General features: G+C 39.1%; 2 protein-coding genes across 3 annotated transcripts in view; one reads left to right on the forward strand and one right to left on the reverse strand.

The window, feature by feature from the left end:
* The window catches only part of LOC134633777 (inhibitory synaptic factor 2A), a 33,871-nt gene extending 19,672 nt beyond the window's left edge, over nucleotides 1–14,199 (forward strand). Inside the window, exon 4 of the mRNA XM_063482825.1 lies at nucleotides 10,491–14,199. Coding sequence (XP_063338895.1) covers nucleotides 10,491–10,674 — 184 coding nt within the window. The 3' untranslated portion in view covers nucleotides 10,675–14,199. The remainder of the gene's footprint in view (nucleotides 1–10,490) is intronic.
* The window catches only part of dock1 (dedicator of cytokinesis 1), a 191,301-nt gene that overhangs the window by 94,463 nt on the left and 73,074 nt on the right, over nucleotides 1–23,764 (reverse strand). For both annotated transcript variants that reach the window (XM_063482824.1, XM_063482823.1), the window contains exons 26-27: nucleotides 22,594–22,721; nucleotides 18,924–19,019 (exon numbers count right to left, since the gene is read on the reverse strand). In XM_063482824.1, the coding sequence (XP_063338894.1) occupies nucleotides 18,924–19,019; nucleotides 22,594–22,721 (224 nt within the window). The remainder of the gene's footprint in view (nucleotides 1–18,923; nucleotides 19,020–22,593; nucleotides 22,722–23,764) is intronic.

Below are 23,764 nucleotides of genomic sequence, written 5' to 3' on the forward strand. Positions count from 1 at the left end.
CTTGAGGGAACGTGAACAGGTGGAAAAGAGACACCACAGAGAGGAAGGGAAGGGCTATTACTAATGTGAATGCTGCTAATGAGCGCATGGGGACGTGTGACATTTACACGCGACGCTGTCCATTAAGCTATACGTCTTCTTCTGATTCTCATACTGTCCCTTCACACTGCTTCATTCACTGAGTAGAGGGGATAAATACAATGGAGCGTGTGAGCACAGGGTTGCAAAAGGTGAAATTAATTACCGTCCACACATCATGAAATATCATCACAGTGCGCTGTTTCCAAGCCAACTAAAAATCTGAATGATTTAAATGTAAAGTTCAATTTATTTGAAAACTAATATACGTGTCCAAAGTCAACCAGGTGAGAAAGTAACTTCTTTTGAAGACACACATGGAGGCACTATGCTTGTATGTTAAACAATGTTTAGTTGCTCTGTTGGAGGCTTCAGAATATCTAATTCTAATACAAAAATGCTAAATTCAGCGGTGGTTCTCAGATATAGCCTCTAAGAATCATGAATCCCTATACACAAACTCACAACAAGCCAACTAAAAGTTATTGCAATACTTAATTTAAGCCCAACTTTGAAATAAATTCCAAAGATGCAGTGCCCTACCAAACTGAGATTGCTGCTAAATTTCATTTATTAAGTCTACGTGAGTCCTTGTAGGGCATGACAATTAAGTCAAGCTTGTACCATGTTCTTACACAGTCAGTATGACCCCCATGAAGGCTCTTTACTCACAGTTAGAATGGCACAACACAACGTTAAATTGCGTATGCGCATACAGTCTGGCTGTTTTTGTTTGGTGATTACAAGAAGTAAGCTGCCAACGGTCAAAACGAGTGAGATGGGGAAGAGATGGAAAAGAAAGGAGATTTAAAAAGTAGGTGGGTGAGAGGCAATCAATAAAAGTGTTTTCAGTGGTCACTGCTGTTCTACTCAGTCTACTTTTCTCCTCTGAGAAGCCATTTATAATCATTTTCTATCTACTGCTCTCAATAACTGATAAGCCTCTGGCCATACTTCAATCGGCTCCTGAAAATCAAGGAGCAGGGCATAACTCCGTTCGCTCTGATGTGTGAGATCAGGAAGGGTGCATTGCAACGTAAAATATTTTAGGATCCCAGCAGGTCCTCTGCATAGCCGCAGGGTTGACAACAAGAATGGTGCTTTAACAACAATTCAATGACAGAACGATGGGGTGATTTGAGCTGACTGATGGCAAAGAATTTGAAGGACACAAGACAGAACTAATTAATAGGCAATGGTTTAAAAAATGAATGAAATAGAACTGACTCCAGAGATGAGATTTCGCTCTTATATATAGTTAATATGTACAGTGTCAATGCAGAGCTTTGGCCATGGAGAATAGGCACCCCTGTTCCCTCTAACACAGGCTCTTTCTCCACTCGCCATTCCTAAGACCAGACCACAAAGATGTTTGCTAACCTTTGCTCTCAATCTGCGAGCAACAAACTGTGTAGCAAAATGATTAATTTTAACAAATAAAAGCAATTTCACTGTAAGGCTCTTAGAAGAATTTACCTTTCCTATGTTGCTTGATTACATGCACACTTTCCTTTTTTTTACTTAAGTCATCACATCAATGTGATTTCTAACGCTCTGGTGTTTAGATGCGGCCAATATTTAATCAGTGATGTGCTGACAGGTGCAAAAGTGAAAAATTCCTCGTTTTTAAAAAAAAAATTGAAATGACAGTTGTTTAATTTGATTGCAGTGTTCAGATTGGGTATTTTTATTCTGTTTGCACTTTTAAACCGACTATAATTAAAATTTTAGGCTTCTGTAAACGTAGCTCCTGGTGTGTATATCAACGTGACCTCAATTCCCACCGAAGATATTAAATATGCAAATGCAGGTTGCAATAAAAGCTATGATTAAGTGTAGCCATTTGAATATGAGCCAATTATACATACGAGTGAGTTGTTCAAAATAGCACGCGTATGGAGATTTTCACTACTAAAAAAACCCAAAGAGAAACTGATTGTTCTGTAAAGTTGACACAAAGTAAGGTCAGATTTTCCCTCTGATTTTGCAGGTGTTGATCTTGCAGAAAGACTGACAACTGTCTTTAACGTCAAATATCCACATTCGGCTTCCTAGATCTGCCACAATTGACCGAAATTCTTCACCTGCGGAGGAAGTGCAGAAAAACACAGGCTGTATATTGGAAGAATAGCTGTCAATATAAAAAAAAAATAAACCCAGGAGGCTCATTTTTAACAAACCCTGTCTGGGTCTGGCAGGGTTTTAGCTTGATAAAGGGCAAAAATTTCTAAGTGTGATGTTTAAAATCTGTTAAATTGACCCGAGTTCTTCTTTAAGAGACTCGCTTGGCATGGTAAATTGTGTTGATTAGACACAGAATCAAATATAGCAGTTGTATTCACACAGGCGGGGGGATTAAATGGCAATCTAATTACTTAGATCTCCATGAAAACAACCTCTCTGGAGGTGGAGGAACACAGGATAGGAGGCAGAGCCGTGAAGGAACACTGTGTATATGGGAAGAATAGTCGTCTATGATATCAGGATTTCTCGTGAGTATGTTGGAGTAAACTCCTAAATGTTAATGTGATATACCTGGTCTCGAGGCTAGAGTTGGAAATATGGATTCATAAATCATTTTAACGCCAAGTAAGAAGCCATGCACTCTTCAACGTAATCAATTCATCCAAGAGTATCTGGCATCATCCAACCCAACCTTAGCATAACAACAGCACCAGATCAATATGATGCTGCAGTCTATGGGCATGGACTTCAAACAGAATACAAAAGCTGCTATAGTCTCTTGTCCTTGTCTGGTCCCACTTTCCTCGTTTTTAACCATCTTGAACTCGGTCGGTCTCTCTTTCATCCTCCCTCAGTAACTTTCTCAATCTCACTTTTTCTCCAGAATATGTTATCTCCTCCACACAGCTAACAGTGTGTTTTCAAATGAACTTGGGGATTCAAAGCTTAATACAATGTGCATGACATTGAAACAGAATGAGGAAAAAGGCAGAAAAAAACAATATTCTGTCTTGCCTATTACAGTGACGTAACATCTGTTACTGAGAAGGGTTAGGAGAGAGGAGGAGTTTTGGTGGGGGGAGTTAGAGAGTAAGCATGAGAGACAAACACAGAAAGAAGCTGGATAAAAAGACACCGATAGACAGGATGGTGCGGAAAAGCCGGGATTCGAAATGCATTCCGCTGATGCCTCTTGACGCAAAAACCCTGTAATCTCATTTTCCTCACATTGCTTTTATATGGGTTAATGTGCTGATCAAAAACAGAGATAGATTTAAGTGGTTGTGATTAAGGAAGTCGATTTGGGAGGCCCCCATCACTGAGTTACATTGTTCACAACAGACTACAAATATTCCCCATCAGTTAAATTTTCTCATTAGCTTCCGAGTCCTGCGATTAATTCCGAAGCAGAGCATTACAAGTGATCATTAAACTGACTATCTGATGGTAAAACATTCTTTGAATAACACTGTGCAGTGCAATAAGAAAGCAAAAAAAAAAAAAAAAAAATCAACAAAGGAATGGGCTTTTAAAAGGAGGACAAATATCCAATCTATTGTGCGAGGCTATGAAAATCAATTAAGCGTTGCTAAAGGCTGAAGAGCTGATTACATTAGAACATATGGAAATTACTGAGCAGCGAGGCTGTCCTACCGCACAGCAGTGCTGGGGGAAGATATCTCTTTTTGTGCAAGCATAATGATGTTTTCCAACATGGTGGTAAGCCGGTTACCATAGCTACAAGAGTGATCCTCGGTATGACAGATAGTGTGAAGGGACAGTGAGGACAGTCAAGAAGAGCACATTCACACCCAGAAAAGATAAGGGGAACAAAAAGAAAGGCAGAGTGAGAATGTGTAACAGCGAGGGGATGAAAGAGACAACGAGAGATAAAGACCCAGACGGATAAAGGGCAGGTGAGAGGTTTGTATAACAACGAATAAGTTAAAATAAGAGATTATGTATTGTACGTGGAATTGGACAAAATTCTTTTTCTATCTTTGTAGAGAGGAAGGAATGGGAGTAAGAGAGGAAGACAAAGATAGAGGAAGAACAAGTGAGGGACAGAGGTTAAAGACTGACAAGGTCCGAAGTGCTTTCTTCAATTTGTTCTGATCCAACAACCCTCTCCAGGGAGTGGCAGATAGGGGACAGTAAATGCCAACAACGTCTCACTTTTTGCTTTCAGCAAAAAATCCAAATGTGGAGTGACGCATGGGGGCCCGTGACACTTTCATAAGGCAATGCTGATAACTGGGCTGGGTAGAGACTAATAAATCTTTCATTACAAGGCCTTTTGAGTAGGTTTCAAAGATGAGATGATTATCTTTTTTTCTCTCTTTTTTTCCAAATGAAGTTATGCTGATTTTTTTTTCTCTTTTCAGTGACATTTAATTTTCCTTGCTATGCTGTTCCCAAGCCACGGGGCACTTTACTTCTACTTTGTATGATTCGCCTGGCTCCTGAGAGCTGCGCAGATTCAGTTTCACACAAAGGCTAAGTAACAACACACAGTTACGTGGATGATTAACCAGAAACTTTTGATTGTTCAAATATGTATGCTGCACATCTTCAAGATTCTTTGAGTTTGTGGGGATTAGTCTGATTACACTATATTTACTATGTGTATTACTCAACTTTAAAAACAAAATATTAAAAAAATAAATCTCTACACTCCTGATCAGGCTTGAAAAGGAATGGAAACACTTTATAAGCTATGTTGAGTACAGCGTTGTTAGTTTCTATGCTGATATTGTCAACTGGTACTGCATCATGTGACTTTATACGTCAGTGCAAACGCTCCTCTTTTTAAAAAAAATCACGTTCACAGCATTTAAGTTTGACTGGGTAGTGTCCAGGGTGGTTGGGGTGTTTTCTAACAAAGATCATTCATTTAGTTTCAGCTTGCAATGAGGTTCACAGTCAAATCAGAAGACTACAGACTTATGAAGTAGTGTTGTGTCTATGGATGGTGATGGTCAAAACTATTGACGACGGCTCGTCAATCAAGGCGATTTTTGTGCTTTTTCTCCACTGACGCAATAAACTGATATAATTATTATGAGGTTTATAATAAACTGAATCTTCCTCATTATAGTTTCTGGTTGCACTTCCACATATAACTGACACTTGCAACCCAGACTTACTTGGGCGTGCGTGGCTACGCATCCACAATTCACGCACGGACTTCTACAAGCTTTGAAGTTAATGTGCGTCTGTGTGGAGAGGTTACACTGATCTATCGTCATCATCAAAAGAGAGACAACAGCAGGATATTTGTGACTGCTGGTTTGATTTTTAAATGTGTGCAAATGTGACCGTCGAGACTGTAGAGTGCAGAGACACTTATTCGTCTCCTAAACTTCCCGTCTTGTCTCAGTATTAAAGTCTGTTAATACTGTTTTAGCTGTTCAACTGATACCTGTCCATTAGGTTAACTAATTACGATAAAGCTAAATCAATCAGTGTTTTAAGCCAACTTATAAACATTTCTTCTTACTGGATGAAAAATAAACTCCCAATGTAGATGTTCCACTTAAGCTCATGTGGAGGTTTTTTGTGATGTGGCCACATATTGTTATTATCGAAGATGAATAGAGCTACCACAATGGGTGCGCCTTAACGACCTCTGCCATCCAATAGCGATGCCACAGTGGACGAGAGGACGGAACAAATCACCCAACCCTACTATAAAGACTTTTTAGATATAGTCTGCAATTAGATGATTTAATATGTGACTTAAACTGGAATTTAAGGTTGACTTATTATGGTCGTTTTCAACTTCATTCTTTATTCTTGGGGTCTCCTAGAATAGTTTTTCACGAGGGGCAGGTTACAGCCAGAGTGGTGGGGCTGAAATGACCTTGCTACACCTGGTCGTCTCCGTTCTACGACGTCATAGAGAGCCAGAATAGAGAAAAATTTGAAACCTGAGCATTAGGCTTACATGCATTACTTGACTGATTAACTTAAACATTTGGCAAATGTTAAAGTTAAGAATTTAGAAGCACAACCTTTAACCAGATGGAAACAGCTGTACAAAGCAAAGATTGCCACACATAAGTATCTTGAACTGTGCAACATGTAATGTACAGTGTCCATACAGAGCATTAATTAACTGTCTTATTATAGTACCAACAATACAGCATAATATTCAGCTTTTTAATCAGGTTAAAAGGCTGCATGTCCGTGTAGGACTATCACCTGTAGCCATGGATGTGAAGCAACAACAGCCTCAGCAGTATTAGAGGCTTACACTGAAGAGCAAGGAAAATCCTATCACTGCTGCTGTATATGTGTGTATGTGCATGATTATGTGTATGTGTAGAGGGAGAAACTTATCCACAGAAAATGACACAGCATTAAGCTAGAGCACCCCCTTCCCCTAAAACTCCAAGGAGGTGTGTTTTGCTGTGCCTTTATCGTAGCAATAACTAAAGGTTTTTAACGACATGCAAAGCATGCAGGGAAATGCTCAACATTTTGCTTCATTGGTGACACCCCACGTTTATTACATCTGTGCCACTTCTATCTGAGCTGCAAGAGCCTGTTAATTTAGTGGCCTATGCATTTTGTTTTATATGCATGTCAGAGTTTGACAAAGTAAACTACATTTCGGAACAACGTGTAGTTCCCTTCCCTTGGGCCAGACAAAGGGCTAAACTAGAATCAGATTGATTTTATGTTTCATAAGAACAATCATTAAGGGAATAAAAAAAAAATCTAAAAACAAAAAAAAATGCAAATTTATGAATGGATAAAAATCAAATTTTTCAAAATGAATATAAAACAACTGTTATGACCACTTAAAATTCATATATAGGAAATATTCTTGGCAAACTTTAAAATCTACTCTGGTCTAGCCATCTGAGGCCCAAGAGGCCTCGAAGGCGGACTCTTTAAATGGTACCTGCCAACTTTGAAGCTCTGGGCCAACTGTATGACAGACATGGAAAAGTTCAAACAATGTGAGCAGGTGTAATCTAGCTAAAATAATATCAAGGCACGTGCTGTTGTACTTTTTCTAAGTGTTCAAAGCACAAAATCTTTTTGGAGATTTTACAGAGATGAATAAAATCCCTCAGGGATAAAATCTTCTTCGCCTGAGCATCAAAAAGTAATTGTGAGCCAAACAAGAAACAGTCTTTTTATGTCCTGGTCTAAACATTTAGTTCAGGTCCTGCACGTTTTTTTTTTTTTTTCTTTCTTTTTCTTTTTCTTTTTTTCAATAAAGGCTCAGAGCAAAACAAAGAACTGCAAATGATTCAGCTCGCCTTTTAGCTGCTTATGCACAAATCTGAATAAATCCAAAGGTTGCGAATATGGATTGATCTGACCTTTTGAGTAAATTTGTTCATAAGACAGTTTAAATGACTCCTCATGTATTATCAGCAATATATGCGCTCCTTCTTTAAATGTATCCCCAGTGCATTTGCTTGCAACACGGAACGGTTTCCACATGTAATCATTTGTGCACACAAGCTTCCACTAATTTCATACAGAAACACGGATATAGATTTTTACCAGTGTAATTAGCAGCGAGTGATTTATTGATCAAAGTGGCTGCGTTTTCCCTTTTATATAAAAGCCTAAAGTCAAAGAATTATATAATTCTGAGTGTCTGCTTCACTTGAGTTGCTCATATTTGCAATTATTGGAGAAAGTAATGACATGCAAAGGAAATGTTTGACTTTTTTGTGTGGACAAGTAAATTCCTCATTGAAACTGTGAAACTGTTTTGGCAGATAAAGTTGGTGAACTTGAGGAGCACTCTAAGGAAAGATTTTTTCTTATATTTCATTCAAAAAATGGATATCAATATAAAGTGCCTTGAGGGGACTGTTGTTGTGATTTGGTGCAATACAAATAAAATTGAAATTGAACTGAATAGATGTGATACAGGTCTGGAAAACAGTACACCAGAAAGAAGTTAAATGCATTCTGCACTACGGTCCACCAGTGTCAAACATCAGTCTGCTGAAAGATCTCCCATCTTTGCATTCCAAATTCCTGTATTTGCAAAATGTGCAAGAATTTTCTTATCTGTTTCAAGTCTCTCCATAACACTTTCATGAAATTTTAGCTGCTTTTTGACTCTTCCATTCCACTAACCTTCATTTCCTTTTCATAACCACAACCCAGAACATTTGTACTACCAGGAATCACAGATCATATAAAGGTTCTTGTCCGTTTTTCTTCTCAAAAGCTTTTTTCAGACCATGTCAAACACATGTTGGCCCAAAATAACTACTAAAACATGTTTAATATTGTTAAATTTTACATTTTGTACAACAGAGGCTTTTACTTTTCTCTTTTCTTTGCAAGTTAAAATATATTGCCTATAGATATATATGTATTGTTTAAATGGTGATCAACTGTTTTTTCAAATGTGTCAGATATTTCAACATGAATGTCTCCTCATAAAAATACTCCCCACAAATGTTACTTTACTTCAGAGACTTGATTTAAGAACTTATTACTATTTGACTGCACTTTCAGAGTCTATGCGGACAATAATGTGCAATTGCAATTCAACTTGAATACTAATAATGATCCAACTATGTATCGCTTCACGTCTAAAATCCCAACAGATGCATTGTACTTAAATCTGAGCAGGCAGCCTGCTGCTATTATGCCAGACTGTCTATCAGATTTGCCACCAGCCTGACTTATGTAGTGGCTGACGAAGGCTTTAGCAGATTAAAGCACAGCTGAGGCAGTAATCTGAGTTTCACTTTGCAGCACCTAGCAGTCAGTTTGCAAGTATGGGATTACAATGATGCTTGGTCCAGATAAATACCCTTGAACCCTGAGTAAATACAGAGTGAACCAAGAAGGACAAGAAAAAAAGCAAAAAATTAACGCATTCTTTATCAGCACTATTTTTTTCTGGTATTGTAATACTGAGCATGGATTGAAGCGATATAAAACAAAGTGAAATCCTCACATCAATACTAAGGCTCTGATCTGAGGTCCAGCTAAGCAAATGATCTTCAGTTCAACATCACCACCAGAGACTGAACTGAGAGTGGGAAAAACACTAATGGACTTCCCTGTCGCTCTATGATTCACAATGAGAAGGCAAATAACAAAAGAAAGACAGAAAAAGAAAAAGACAGCAGTGGTTGCAGCCAAAATGAGCAGCCAGATGCAATCAAGAAATGTCTAAATTTGGAGGTTTTACTGGGAAATAAAGATGAAGCAACCAGGAAATGTAGGTCGCTTTACCAGGCTGAGCAGTGCTGTAACAGATGCCTGCGCAGGGGTCAAGTGAGTACAGGCCATAACTTTGATGCTTAATATGGTTGTCGGGGGAATGCGACAGCCAAAAAATGTCAAGATTAAAAGAAGCACTAAGGGCAAACCTCAACCCTGGTTTCAAAGATGATAAAAGAAGAATATAAACAATAAAAGGCATTAAATAAAAGCCAGCACTCAAATATTAATGAATTATAAGAAATTTAAAAAAAAAAAAGACCGGAACACAATAAATGAACTATACGACTTGGGTCATAAAATCCCATTTCCATGGTATTCATTTCAACGATAATATGATAAAACTGCCACACTTATCATTCTTTCCCTGAAATTCATTCATTATGATTAATTTGGCAAATGTGTCCTAGAAAATGAATATTTGGGCTACAGTAACAGAATCAAGCAACGGGCGTAAATGGGCACAACAAGGAGCTTTCTACAAATCTGTATCCAAAAATGTTGGAATTCTGAGTTAAATTTAAATTATAATAGAAGACAAAGCTTTCAAAGTCTGTCAAACCCTTTATTTATCATTTCTTCTGATTATTTTAATATTCAAAAACACATGCTCACTTTTACTTTGACACATTTAAAAAAAGCTGGATAATTCATCACCTCTTCTTTTTAAAACTCTATAAGCATTTGACGTCGTTTTAATTTTTCCACCCATTCTTTCTTGATCCACTTACAGCTGCTCAGCACTTCAAGGCCTCCCTTTTCATGTTCTTTGCATCTTAATGCACGCAATGTCCTCAATGAGGGACATGTCTGGACTGTATTTAATACATTTATAATAGTTTGTCTTAATAAAAGAACTCCGTAATGTGCTGAGTAGGTGAGCTACTCACACATATGAATGTGTGGGGCTGCAAACCTTCAAGCTTTTATGGTGCCTTCCCACATGTACATGTTACCTATGTCATGGTTGATAACTGTGTGCTAATAAGTAGTCAGATGGTCTCCATCCACTTCAGCCCACAGAATGCTTTGTTGATGAAATCTCAAAAAATAATTGTCACATTTTGATACATCTTAGTTGAATAGTTTTTACTGCTACACTACTTCAGTCCGTCCCAACGTAAATGACTGTTTACATTGGAAATAAATGCACCTGGAGACAATGTTGTTAATAGCAAGCCAGCAACTGACAAGCATTTAAGCTAACACCTTTCTTTCTTTGTTCGCTGCAGTGTTGAACTGGATTTCAAGCAACAGGAGGACAAGCTACAACCACTGATGAAGAGGCTTTTCCCAACAGAGGACACCCACTTTCCCCCCCTGCCTTACCCTCAGGAGGCCTTCACCTCCACCCCAAAACGCAAGTCCAAAGCTGATTCCAAGAAACACGCTCGATGGAAACTTTGGTTCCTGTGACGACAAAAAACCATGTTCCCCTCCACCACCGTGCACAGGATTTAAGTGTCCATCCGATCATCCGTTTTTGTTTGGTTTATTCATCAACTTCTTTTATATCTATTTGGATGTAGACCTGGTATTAATGAAGACCTTGACCGGATATCGAACCCTTTTCTGAGATGACAGGATGTTTAATGAGACACGAGTGTGGATCCCACGGAAAATTCAAAATGTCATGCTTACAAAAAATGGATTCTGAGTTATTTTGAACTAATTTCTTCAAACAGGGTGTGAAATTACACCAAGGAAACATATTTGGAGATCGGCAAGGTGAGAAGATGAATTTGATTTCCCGATGTCTATTTGCATATATATATATTTTCTTCTTCTAGCTGACGTCAACTGGGTTCTGTTCTGTAATGGTTCTGTGCCCTTCACATTTCTATTCATCAGTTGGGACTTTCTTCCCAGCCTCCAGGAGAGGTTGGCAGATCAACCATAATGCTCTGAGGCCTCCATAAACAGCATATCACTGTACTGCAAAGCACAATTAGAACTGTTCAGGATACATTTTCTCCAGAATAATTAAAAAGAACTATTTTGAGTAATAACTCACATATGTAGATTGTCTACTAACCATGCAGAGTGAAGACTTTCATATCTATATAAAGAAGAGACCTAAAGGACAAAATATCAGAGATGTTTATCGGAGTTCTACAGTCAACTTTTTATCCATCGCTAAAACGTCTCCTTGAATCCACTGACTTTGAAGGAAAAAAAAAACAAAACAAAAGAAGAAAGAACACTTATTTTCTTAATATTTGCAAAGTTAAACATCAATGTACTTTTTTCTATATAAATATATCTATATACATTCACTTTAAGATTTAGCAAAATGTATTTATTTGAGCTGCAGTGACGGGAGCTGTGCAGCTCAAACACTACAGTGCAAAAGGAAGTCAATCATTTCATAATTCTCAACTCGTTTCCATGCATCGCAAAGTTCGTACTAACCTCACGTATGCATATGGTCATTAAACACCAAGAAAAGACAAAAACCCATTCATTGGTATAAAAGCATAGACACACAGAGAAAACTGTTACTGTTATGAAACCAACTATAATAAACAGTTGGTTTTCAGCACATGCGAGAGGATAGTTTTGATTGTATTGCTGCAGTATCCTGTATCAGCTACTATAATAGCTACTGAAACCAAGCCAGAGAAACTGAATGTGCCACTTCTGATCACAACCAGGGCTTCTACAGTGCAGGGTGGCAGGCTTATAGCCTTGCATGCTTTTTACAACCTTTGAATTTTGCAGGATATTTTCTAGCTTTTAAAACAATTTTTAATGAGATTGACAAAATCTTTCCCTCCCCCCATGTCCCTTTATTATTGTTATAATTAGTTCCTGCTCATTGCTTTGCATCTATTCGACTGTAAAGTAAAAACCATGTGCAGTAACTCCACAGCGGGTTCAACAACTACGTACAGCCAAAACAACATGTGCATTTACTATACCTTCATGTGAAAAAGTGAGAACATCCGATAAGAACGATTCGTTTTTGGACGGACAAACATTTTATCCTCTTTGAAATAGTGCTCATTAACAAAGGTGCTAATCTGAAGTAAAAAAAAGAAAAGAAAGAAACATACATGCACACACCCAAGTGCAAATCAGTCGAATTTACTGTCTATTAACACACCAAAACAATTTGGGCTTCCAGGTTTGGTGTCAGTGATTAGACCCTACACAGGCTTTGCGAGGGTATGTTGATTAAGGTGCCATAAAGCAAAAATCTCTGAGCAGTCTCTGAGAACCACTAAATTTTAATGACAAGATTTGCAGGTAACTCTTGCAGCGTTGAAGTGCTCATGTTTACAATCATGACATGCATGAGAGATATGTCAAGAGAGCTGTTTGGCCACAACAGTAGAGAGAACATTTTTGAAGAGAAAAGCCTTTTACAATCTGTGAATCCAGGTCGTTATGCTTCGAGGACACTTTGCTTGCTGGGACTGGGCAGCTTGCATTCATTTTCTCAAGTGTGAATTCTTTATTATATCAAAGAATTTTAAAGGATTATTTGAAGATACATGAATGAAAGTTGAAGCTGAACTAGAAGTGGACCTGAAGAAGTATACATAAAGTGTATGGAAATGGTCTTAAATCTTACTGAAGAATGTGAAACAGGCAGAACAAGTTCAAACATCAAACATTATTCATTGAAGATTTGGCAAAAATTTCAGTAATTCAAAGACTTTTAGACAATTACTGCCTTGCTGACCCAGGCCTAGAAACCAGTCAGCAACCCCCCCTCCAATCGCTAGGGAACAGTGTGTATTCTTTGACTTGCTGATGACTGCTCGAAGTTGCTGCCCGACACTTGGTAAAGTCTATTTCCTGAACCAACAACCAAAACATTTCAAAAGGCACAACTTTTACTTTGAAATCAAACGGCCTCTTTCCAGTTTGTGCCACACTTTTCACAGTTTTATTACTGCTTGGCAAGAAGTTTTTCAAGTCTTTACAGCCAAGTCGGCGTCTTCCATGCACAGTAAGCGACCGCGGCAACCTGAAAGTGACCAATCACAAAGAGGTTTTTGGTGCAGCACTGCATATCTCCATGCACCGTGACCAATTTCACGCTAGCAGCTACCAACAACCTTCAGAATAGACACTTTTTCCTAGTGAGCAACGGTTGCCCAGGATATACTGACCAGACTCGGCCTGTCCGGCCTCTTTGATGCTTTAATAATGGATTTCACAGTGACTGCAGCCAACCTCTAGCAATCACTCGCAACTTGAGAATACACGTTTTCTTTCCTGGTTGCCACATGGTTGCTAATGAGTCTCCTGGCTTGTGTGGCTGAGGCTTACATAAAGCACCTATAATAAATGCCTATTTAAAAAGATGGCAACTCTAGTTTCTTAAGGCTGAGGATGTACTTGTGTTTCAACAGATAATAACATATTACTTTATATTTTATTGTATGTTTTTGGTTATCATGTTCTTTAAGTATACTGCCTTTATCTGTAGGAGCCATTTCAATTCAAAGAGGATCTAGTGTGTGCTGGTCCAGATATTTAAACAAGTAATCAGTTTCCATGGGATGTTCTTACTTACTCACATCACTGTATGTAAATATATATTACACAATATCAAATAGTGCTAAAAAACATTTCAAGTGTGGGATAACAGCCAATATCTAAAGAGAAAAAACAAAAACGTAATAGCTGATCACTCTAAAAGACACAACCACTGCCCTAGAAGACAGGAAATATGCCAAAGTGGTTTCAAGGACATAAAAAATGTACAACAACAATATCCAGCAAACTACTAGCTATCACTGGCTTGACCTTCACAAGCTCCAACATGCTGCATTTTGTTAGTTACATATATTTCACAACTTCACTCTTGTATATGCTAGGTTGGTTTCTTTCAGTAGTTATACTGTAGCATCAAGAGAGAACTAGATGTTTATCTGTATCTTAAAGAAGTGCAATTGATTTATTATGTGCAATACTGTGTCTTTTATACAGTTTTTTTAAAAAGACAAAAATAAAGATATTTAATATGCAAAATATGAAAAAAAAAGAAATAAAAAAAAGACATCGACAAAGCTCTCAAAATCTGATCTGGACCGAGTTTTATTTGTGGAGCTATAAGCAGAATTATACTTTTTTCCTACCTTCTTCAGTCACATTATAAGTAAAGGATTAGTTTCCCTAACTTTTAGCAGATGCTTTGGAATAGGTTTGCCCAGGCTTGATGGGTCTGCACTGTGAAATTAGATCACAGCATCTAGAAAGATGCAGTACTTTTGAACAACTCAAATTTTGAATAAAGCAGCATTCATATCCTAAGCAACCAATCTGCATAGCTAGTACCTAGTACTAGCACTAGTACCAGGGGTTAGCGAGGAAATGTGTTTTGTAATTTGGATGAACAATCCCTGTGAAAACCAATTTCTGACTGCACTGCTGTGGAAAATTCTTCGCTAACGCAGTGATACCAACAGTGGACAATCAGTACTGACCAGTGTTGATAAAGCAACAGTATTGGCCTTGTTGGCTGGCTTCAACATGCAGGCACATCTACAAGTGAGGGTTGGTGTCTTATCTATTGTGTTGGATCAACTTTAAGTTTGCTAAAGAAACCCTAATTAACTCTTTAAAACAGTGCAGCTACCCTTTTTTAATATATCATGTAAATTTACTTAGTTTTATTCTTGGACGAATAAAGAATAACAAAAACAGAACTGTTGGTCAAATTTAACATCAGTATCTGACCAGAACACTTGGTACATCCTTAAAAAAAAAAAAAAAGATAAGGCTGAAATCATACATCTCTTTAATGTACTATGGTGGGCTGAGACGAGAGGAGAATGCAGCAGAAGGGTAAGCAGCAGTGTTTTGTGCACAGCCAACCTGCTTGGGAACCAGTCTTTGGCCTTACCATCCTCACTCTAATACAGATTTTGTTTTCGGGCATGTCCGTGTGCTCATGCATCTGCACCTGCACCTGCACCTGCCTCATGTTAGTACAAACAAGTCTTGAAGGGCAAACATGAGGTAAACCAGCAACAAAGCTCTGAGCAAAAACCCCACAGATGCACAGTCACCCTCACACTGATGCATGAAGTAACGCTGCTGAAGGTCAGCACTAGCCACAGCCCGGCCGACTCCACCGGGCTTCCCATGAGTGACTGCGTATGCCCAAGAACTGAGAGTGCAAACACGACACCTACTGCAGTTTAACATTTTGCATTCTTACTTAAAAGTCTTCTGTGGTCTTAAGGTGACAAACAGCAAAGAAGTCCCAGCGGTTTATACAGTGCTGACAATCACAACACATCACAACATGGTTTGTTGCAGGCTCAATAAACCCAAAGGGATGCGCAGTCGAAGTTTCAAAACAGGTGAGGAGACGAGAGGTGCAGCGAGTGATAAGTGCATGTTTGAGGCATTATGATGCAGTGCCATATCTCACTATGCTTCTTTTCTGTAAGAGCTCTGCAGTAGTCTGGCCAGCAGAAAAAAGAGAGAGGAGAGGAGACAGAGTGATAGATGCAAGGAGGTGCTAAGAAAAATATTTGAACAGAAAAATATCCAAACACAGAGATAAAGCGAATGTGCAATACCAGATTCTGAACTAGACACGCATACCTGGAATGATCGTGTCGCAATTTACACTATTAAGTCAGTGAGTGCACGCAGCAAAGGAAAAAAGCACTAGCACCTATAGCTGGTCAGCCCCATACTGTCAATCAATAACACAGAGTCCTTCCCCTGCAGCTTTCCAGTTCGTTCCCTCTGCACACTGCAGGAAAATCATGAGGATAACTGTGGAGCACTGCAGCTAAGTATCACTGCAACATGTTTTGAGTAGTCTTGAGAACTTGTGTCCACAAAAAAGTTCAGCAGTGGTTTTTTTTTTCTTGACAAAATCATGGGAAACCTAGCTGTCAAATATGTACTCAAGTCTTTTAATCAATTCTGTCAGCAAACATATTTAGGTATTTCCTAAACCATAACAAAATTATGCAAAAACTAGTAAATCTAACGTAACACATTTATACAGCAAGGTTGTATTCTGTGGTTTTGCTGCATGGAAAATATAGATTTCTTTCCTTTTTTTTTAAATACATTTGCAGCTTCCTATTTCTGTCTATCTGCAAGGCTTCCTATTCTCGTCTATCCAGAAGCTTAAACTAGAAGAAATAAGAGCATAAAGGGAGAACCTGGTGCTTTCCACGGAAAGCGGCTAAATGTTTCTGCTACAGCCATAATCTAAATGTATTCAATTCAAGGACTTCTTTCAACCTGTGTGAGGGTGGACATGAATGCAAAGATACAGCCTGCGAGATGATGCTATGATGCCGTGTCCAAGTTGCTAACAGGCGTAGCACTGCAGTGACAACACGCAACAAAACCAACGCCCCCAAAGTCGTCACTGCGTGCTTTCTCATCAACATTCTGTGTCCACCGCTGCCAGGAGAGAGCAGAAAGGGAAGAGAGCGAGAGACGGGCGGGAGACAGAGTAGAACGTTAATGCATAAATCTAAATGTAAGAGGCTGCCACTCAGAAGAACAAGGTCGGTGGTTGGATGCGGTGTTGTGTGAGCAGCAGCGTGCAAGCTGCCTGCAGAGTAGGCATCTGTACCCAGAGGCAGCAACAACAGCCCTCTGATTAGAAAGCAACAACACTGCTAGCAGCACTAACTGGGTCTCATAGCTTTTAAAAATTCACGCCCACCTTATTCATCATTAAATAATCATTTGGGGACCTAGTTCAAATGCAATTTCTGTCCCAAGTACTATATAATGTATAATGTGTTTGAGTAAAAGAGCCTTAGGCTTTCATGTAACCTCTAAATCCCACTGAGTAAAAGGACACTCTGCACATTGATGCAAAATCATATTCAGGCGCTTAAAATGTCAAGGCAGTCAAGTGCAGATGCTAGCTAGCTATAAAGGCAGCTGCTGACAAAAGGTCGGGGTCGGTAGGGACAGTAAACCCGAGCTGTGTTCGAGGAGCAAAGTAAAATAGAGGCCAGTGGCAGCATATGTATACAGAGTAGATAGTTTCAACATGGGCCAAAACAGGTCGCGGGTAGAGTAGTTTGATTAACTAGAAAGGAGGCCGGTCTTACACAGCACCAGCCGGCACTCGCTGTTGGAGGGCGAGGAAGACCGTCTCAACTACGCCACAGGTGGACACCAAAATAGATGCACTTAGTGTAATACAGTGAAGAGGAGGCCTGCATATGCCTTCATACTGACAGCCTTTTAGACACTTGCCACTACAGTGGAAAAACAACAAACAGGAAATGGTGTGAGGAGACGGTGAGCTGTTCAGTTCACCCAGGCTCTAACAAAACGTCCACAGAGATCAAATCTATCTTCAGATTTAACTTTTAAAACTGTTTGACTATGAGCTAGGCAGGACAGCGCACTATTTGAATAGCTGGTATAACAATGAATCGACTAGAGAACTACAGTGGGAGAGTAAGTGGGAGCCCTAGACGCCCTCCAGGCAGCTGGTTGGGAGAAAATGGGCAGTGGGACGGCCTTAGCTCAACTCGCAGCTTCATTAGCTTGACATTATTTAGTGTGATGTATGCTTAGCAATCTGTTACACAACGGAGGGCTTCCCATCTATGAGATTAGCTGGTGCATAACCGGAATGGTTTTAGAAGAGAGAGAGAGAGACAAAAGAAGCAGTTAGTGAATTTCTGCTGCAAAAATCCCTTCGCTGCAACCTAGAAAGAGGAGATGAACACAGGAGATGAAGCGTCAGGGCTGTGGACATATTACAGCACTATGATATAACACACACATACACAAACACACTAGATGATCACTCAGTGGCGACTCCGGGCTTTATGGAATCATTCTCTGCCGGCGTGGCTCAGTTACTGGTAATAAAAGCTTCCATTTAAACAAGTGATGGTGAATCCTGGTGCTCCCCGATGGAAGCGGTGTGAATATTTGTCATTACTAAATGTCTATAGGCTCATAAGAAAATGTCTCATCACTAAGCTGTATTTTACAGAGCTGTAAGAATACGAATGTCGATCATGAAAAAAAGTCTAATTTTCAAAGACAATACAACACAAACTACACGCAGCTCTAATAAAGAAATTATTCAAAAGGAAGAAAAAGAACAAGTCAAGCAAGACAGAAGTTCACATTTCCGACTAAAAATACAGTTGTACTAATTGGCGTTTGGGACTGAAGAAAATGGGTGAAGCCTTATTCGCACACATCAGACAGACTACATATTTACAGGATGACTGATAAGTGCATTAATTGCTACCAAGCTCTGGCTGAGAGAGTGATGGGAAGATGGATGCTAAAGGCAACGGTGGGGTGATACAGTGATTAGATTACAGCACAGAGCACCAGAAGTGTACTAATAAGTGAGGATAAGACACACAAGCAAAGCAAAAGGAAAACACACACAGACACGCCGGCGCAAAAACAACCGGCTGGAGAAAGATATGAGCAGATCAAAGCCTCTCTTAGACTGAGGGAGTGTGAAAGCAATCTGCCAAGGTAGGTTTTACCTTTAATGATACTTTTGGATTGGAACTGTGGTTGCTGCGTGACTGTGGGAGTCAATCTGCTTGCGGTACATGTGCCTCTTAAATTGTGTGCATGTATGTGTATTAAAAAACATAACCACAAAAATCAAACACAGAGAGTCGCGGGCTTAGCGTGATATACTGCGTGGTATCCAAGCAGAGAATTACACTTACGATATGAGGTGAATCGCGACCCATAGAAATGATTGTCCTGTTAACGGTCCTCAGCAGCTTCTCCATGATGATTTGCACATGCCACTGGGTGGGACCCTGTACATAACACAGTAGTAATATATGAATAATATCATCACTTAAAAATAGAGGGAAAAAAACATAATGACACAAAACCCTAACCCTCCCTCCAAGATTTTTTAAAGTGAAAGAATATGGAATATCAGTCCAAACTTATGAGGCCTGACAGAAGCTCAGATTTCAAGGGAATTGTGGTCATTTGGGTGAACAGCTAGAAAAAAAATACAGGATGATGAAAGTCTTGAGCCATCAGTAATTCCTTTATGTTTTGCTAGGATAATGGGAAATAGGTGCAAATATTAATGGAAATACAGTATGTAAGGGAAAAATAGAGAATGTAAAAATATAATGAGCTTGAAAGTCAACACCACCTTATCCTTCTACACACCCGTAATGCTCTGAGGCAAGCTTTCTTGCAATTTCAGGAATAGTCCTCCAGGCTTCTTGAACGACATTCAAAGCTCTTCTTTGGATGTTGGCTTTTTTGTTCTGTTCCCTTTCAAGATGACCTCACACTCCTTCAATAATATTGAGGTCCAGGCTCAACATCAAAATCTGACAGTACTTTTCTGCATTCATAATTCCATCAGCGAACAACAGTGACCGAAAAGCAGCCCCAAACCATGACCGAGCCTCCACAGTGTTTTACAGATGGCTGCAGACACTCACTGTTGTACCTCTCTCCTGTCTTCTTTCATACATACCGATGACAATTTGAAGCAAAAAAGTTCAAATTTGTATTCATCACTCTATAAGTTCTGCTGCCACTGATTTTCAGTCCAGTTCTTGTGTAATTTGGCATACCTCAGCCTTTCCTCCACATTTCTCTTCCTTAAGAATGGCTTCTTGACAGCCACCCTTCCACTGAGACCATTTATGATGAGATTTCAGTGAACAATAGATGGTTAAGCTGAAGGGCTAGATGCATCTCTCAGGTCCTGTGGAGGGCTTTTGCTAGATTCTTTTTCGACACTGTTCATCACCGTGGATAGTTTTTTTTCCCAGTCTTACCCCTTCTTTTTTGTCTTCCACTTGCCCAGTTTACTCAAATATTTCAAGTTGTCAGCTAATAGCTCTTTGGGAATCACCTCCTTGGTGCAAAAATACAATTTTATACCTGTCAAACTGTTATCGTTGGTATTTTTCATAGACTGAACTAAAGAAATGTCAACAAATGATGTATTTTTGTGACAGGCTGCTAGCAACAAAGTGCCTAAAGATACCATTTAAAATTGGTCTTTGCCAAGTTGTCTCTCATGTCCAGACACATCCTTTGGGTTAGGCGCCATTTTTATGCTTAGGTCAGTGTGAAGTGGCATAACAAAATTACAAATCATTCTTTGAAAAGTAGCTATGCAGCAGGACTGGACTGAAAATGACTGATAAAACAACCAATGTCAAAAGTTCTTTTTTTTCCTTCTACAGAAACATCTGGGTTCTTGGAAGTGAGAGGAAATGAGAGATGGCACAAGACTTTTGCACAGTACTTCAAAAAACAAGGAGTAGACCATGACTGAGATAGGAAATTTAAGAGCACTAATGATATTTGGTCAGTTTGGCATAAACTGAGATTTCGGCTAAGTATTCTTCTTCTTCCAGACTCAGGAAACACAAAGAGATTACCCTAACATGTGTTACGTGCAGTTATTACATGAATCCTTATCCTTATGTTATGACAATGCAGTTTTAAAATCTTGTTTTACTGTCACACCAAGTCATTGATTATTCCCCGACTCTGATCAGATCGCCTGGTTGTTGTTATTGCTGTCTGTACCTGGCGTGGGGGAGTTTTTCGAAGGAGGTTTATCTTTCCAACACCTGCCAAAACTTTCAATAATTTACATTATGCAGTCTGCAGCTGAACAACTCACAAATACTGTATGCACACAGTATTTGTGAGAATAAACTGGTTCAGCCTGTGTCTAGACCAGTGTCAACCAAGCAAATGCAGAGCATGAATGGTATGGGAAGTTTTTTTTAAACATCTAGCTATGTAAAAGAGGCCTATCCAGTTAGATACTTCTTGCTGACAAGGCATAAATTGTTTGATGAAATTTAAGTAGACAGACATATCTACAGAGGTTTTCACTCTCCGTATTTTTGCGAGCATCTACGTCTCTGAAAGCCTTGGTTGTGCTGATCTGCAGGACAGATATGACAGAGAGCAAGACAGTGAGAGGATTCAGCAATTTGTGAAACAGCGAGAGAGGGGTGTAAAAGCCAGAGCAAGTGGGAGAGGTGGATAATCCCTAGCAGAGTGGAGTGTGGGAGGCTGAACGGTCGTGATCAATGACGAGAGTCTGAGAGGGCCTGAGGGAGGACATCGGGAGTCTGGGCATGGAAGAGGATCAAACGCACTCGTAAAACAGTGTGTGTTTGTGAGCGTGTCTGCTATCATTTGAGCTTTTGAGGTAAGGGGCCGATACCTGTGTGTGTGAGACGCGGACTCAAGTTTAAAAATTTTAGAAAGAGTTTTGCGCTTAAAAAAATGAGCCGATAGCAAGTACAAAACTGTTTGAGCAGCTGAGAAATAAAAATAAGTTGTATTTCTTACTTTTTTGAAATTAGATAATTAAATAAAAGTAATTATTTTAAGGATTTGGCTGTTCATAATAGTAATGACCTGGCTGTAAAGTAGCAAAAAATGTAAAGTAGCACTGAACAAAGAATAACTCACAGCTGTATGCATGCGGCAACTAGTCAAATTCCAGTTTACATCCATTTCTCCCTCTATTCCCGAGTTACAGCATTTAATAACAGCCAGAAAGCGTTTTAGTCGATGTGTTATGATGGCCACAGGCAGTCATCTTTGATCAACAAATTCTAATCAGTTCATTCTTGAGACTAATTAAAACACGGTGATCCTGAGATATGGAGAAATGAACGGTGTGGACATTTTTAGCCAGTCTCCATAAAAATGGACAACCTGAAAAATCTAACGCCAGCAGTCACAGCTGTCACTGGCACCGAGGCAGAGAACACTTAACTTTTACTGGCTACAAAACTGGCTCTGTGACCAACACTGATACTGCTCATCATCACATGGACCACATCGCTTTATGGTTCTAAACTAGAGGTCAACTGGTATCAAGGACATTTATGTTTGACAAATGATTAATTTAAAACAAATAAACTTTCAGCATTTTTTAATTTAAAAAAAAATGCAAAAAGCTAAAAAAAAATACTGATAATATGAAAAAGACTCAATATTGTATACAATAACTGGCTAGGCTGATAATGAATAGTCCCTCTATTCCAAAGCACCACAGAGTTAAGCAGAACTCATTACAATGCTATTGGATAAAATTCAGTGTTGAATGGCCTCTAGCAACCCATAGAAATGAATTACTGAGCACAGCCACCTCTACATGTTAATAAATTAATACTGTCGTAAAACGTGCTCCTTTCAGAGCATGCAGGGCAATAAAACAAACTGAGAACAGCATACTAATAAACAGTTATTAAGTACAATAACCACAGTCAAAAGAGGGTTTTTTTTCTTTATGGAGGTATTCCTAGATTGCCTTATTACGCTACTGTTTATTCAAGAGGGAAATAAAAATATGTAAAGCTCCAGAGTTGAATTACTCACCACATCTTTTCTGTAAAGCACCTCCAGGATGTCACTAAGCAGCTGGCAGCAAGCCTTCAACTCCTCCCGCTTCTCCAGGTGGAACTTCAGCTGGTCCGTCATCAGTGGCAGCAGGATCTCGCGGCAATCTGCAGGGACGCCGATAAATACACACATCCGTGATGACACTCAACACATGGAGCAGATGATAGATCACACGAAGCAGTACAGCATATGTTCTTGACACACTCGATGCAGAAACATGTAGCTTATTAATTACTTTTCCACATCTCCGAGGAGTAAATTAAAACAACATACATTTATTAATTAATCAACTGTGGAAAAAAAGCTCCCAAATCCCAAAGAATAGCTATGCACCTATTTTACCTATTGCACTTTTAATCCCTTTTATTGTTCTGAAAAAGAAAGCTGTACTTGTTGCAGGGTCACCCTGAGACTTACACTAAATTCAAAGTTTTTTTGTAGTTCAAATACATTTTTAGATACTTGGAAACAGGAAGTACTTGACAGCAACACTATCAAAACAAAAGCCAGTTGCAGCCATAATCATTTTGCAAGACTAGTCAGCCATGAAACGTCTTATCTTATTAACGTCTTATTAAACCACCCCTTAGATTACAATAGTAAACCTAAAAATATGGATAAACTGGCTAAACTGGTCCATAAAAATTTAAACCAGAAAGATGTGCAGTCGTGAAAAGGTACTCCAATACTACTTCCACAGGAATTAAGAAGGTAAGTAACAGTCATACAGTACTTATCAAATGCACTTGATTAACTGTGTAACCACAGTTTGCTGGTCAGAAGCATTCAGGTGTGTGTTAGCACAATGTCTTGCAATGAGTCGGCCAAAAACTTTGTTGCTTTCCAAAGTCAAATGTGAGGCAATCTGTCTGACAGGTAAAACTTGGCCAAAATTGGTTCATGTAACAGAACAATAATGCAAAGCACAACAGAATGTCTGACTGGGCCATTGCAGCACAGTGATCCTTTTCTTTTTCAAAGTGCTGACTTCAACCCCTGTGAAATGCTGTGGCGGGCCTGCAAAACTCAATGAACTGAAGCAACATTGCAAAGAACAATGGCCAAAAGTCCTAAAAAATAATGTGAAAAAATTACGCAGAAAACAGCTTCAATTCTGGGGCAACTCTTGTGAATTGTGGGCGGAAGG

Source organism: Pelmatolapia mariae, linkage group LG8 (genome assembly GCF_036321145.2).
Source record: "Pelmatolapia mariae isolate MD_Pm_ZW linkage group LG8, Pm_UMD_F_2, whole genome shotgun sequence".
Classification (NCBI taxonomy): domain Eukaryota; kingdom Metazoa; phylum Chordata; class Actinopteri; order Cichliformes; family Cichlidae; genus Pelmatolapia; species Pelmatolapia mariae.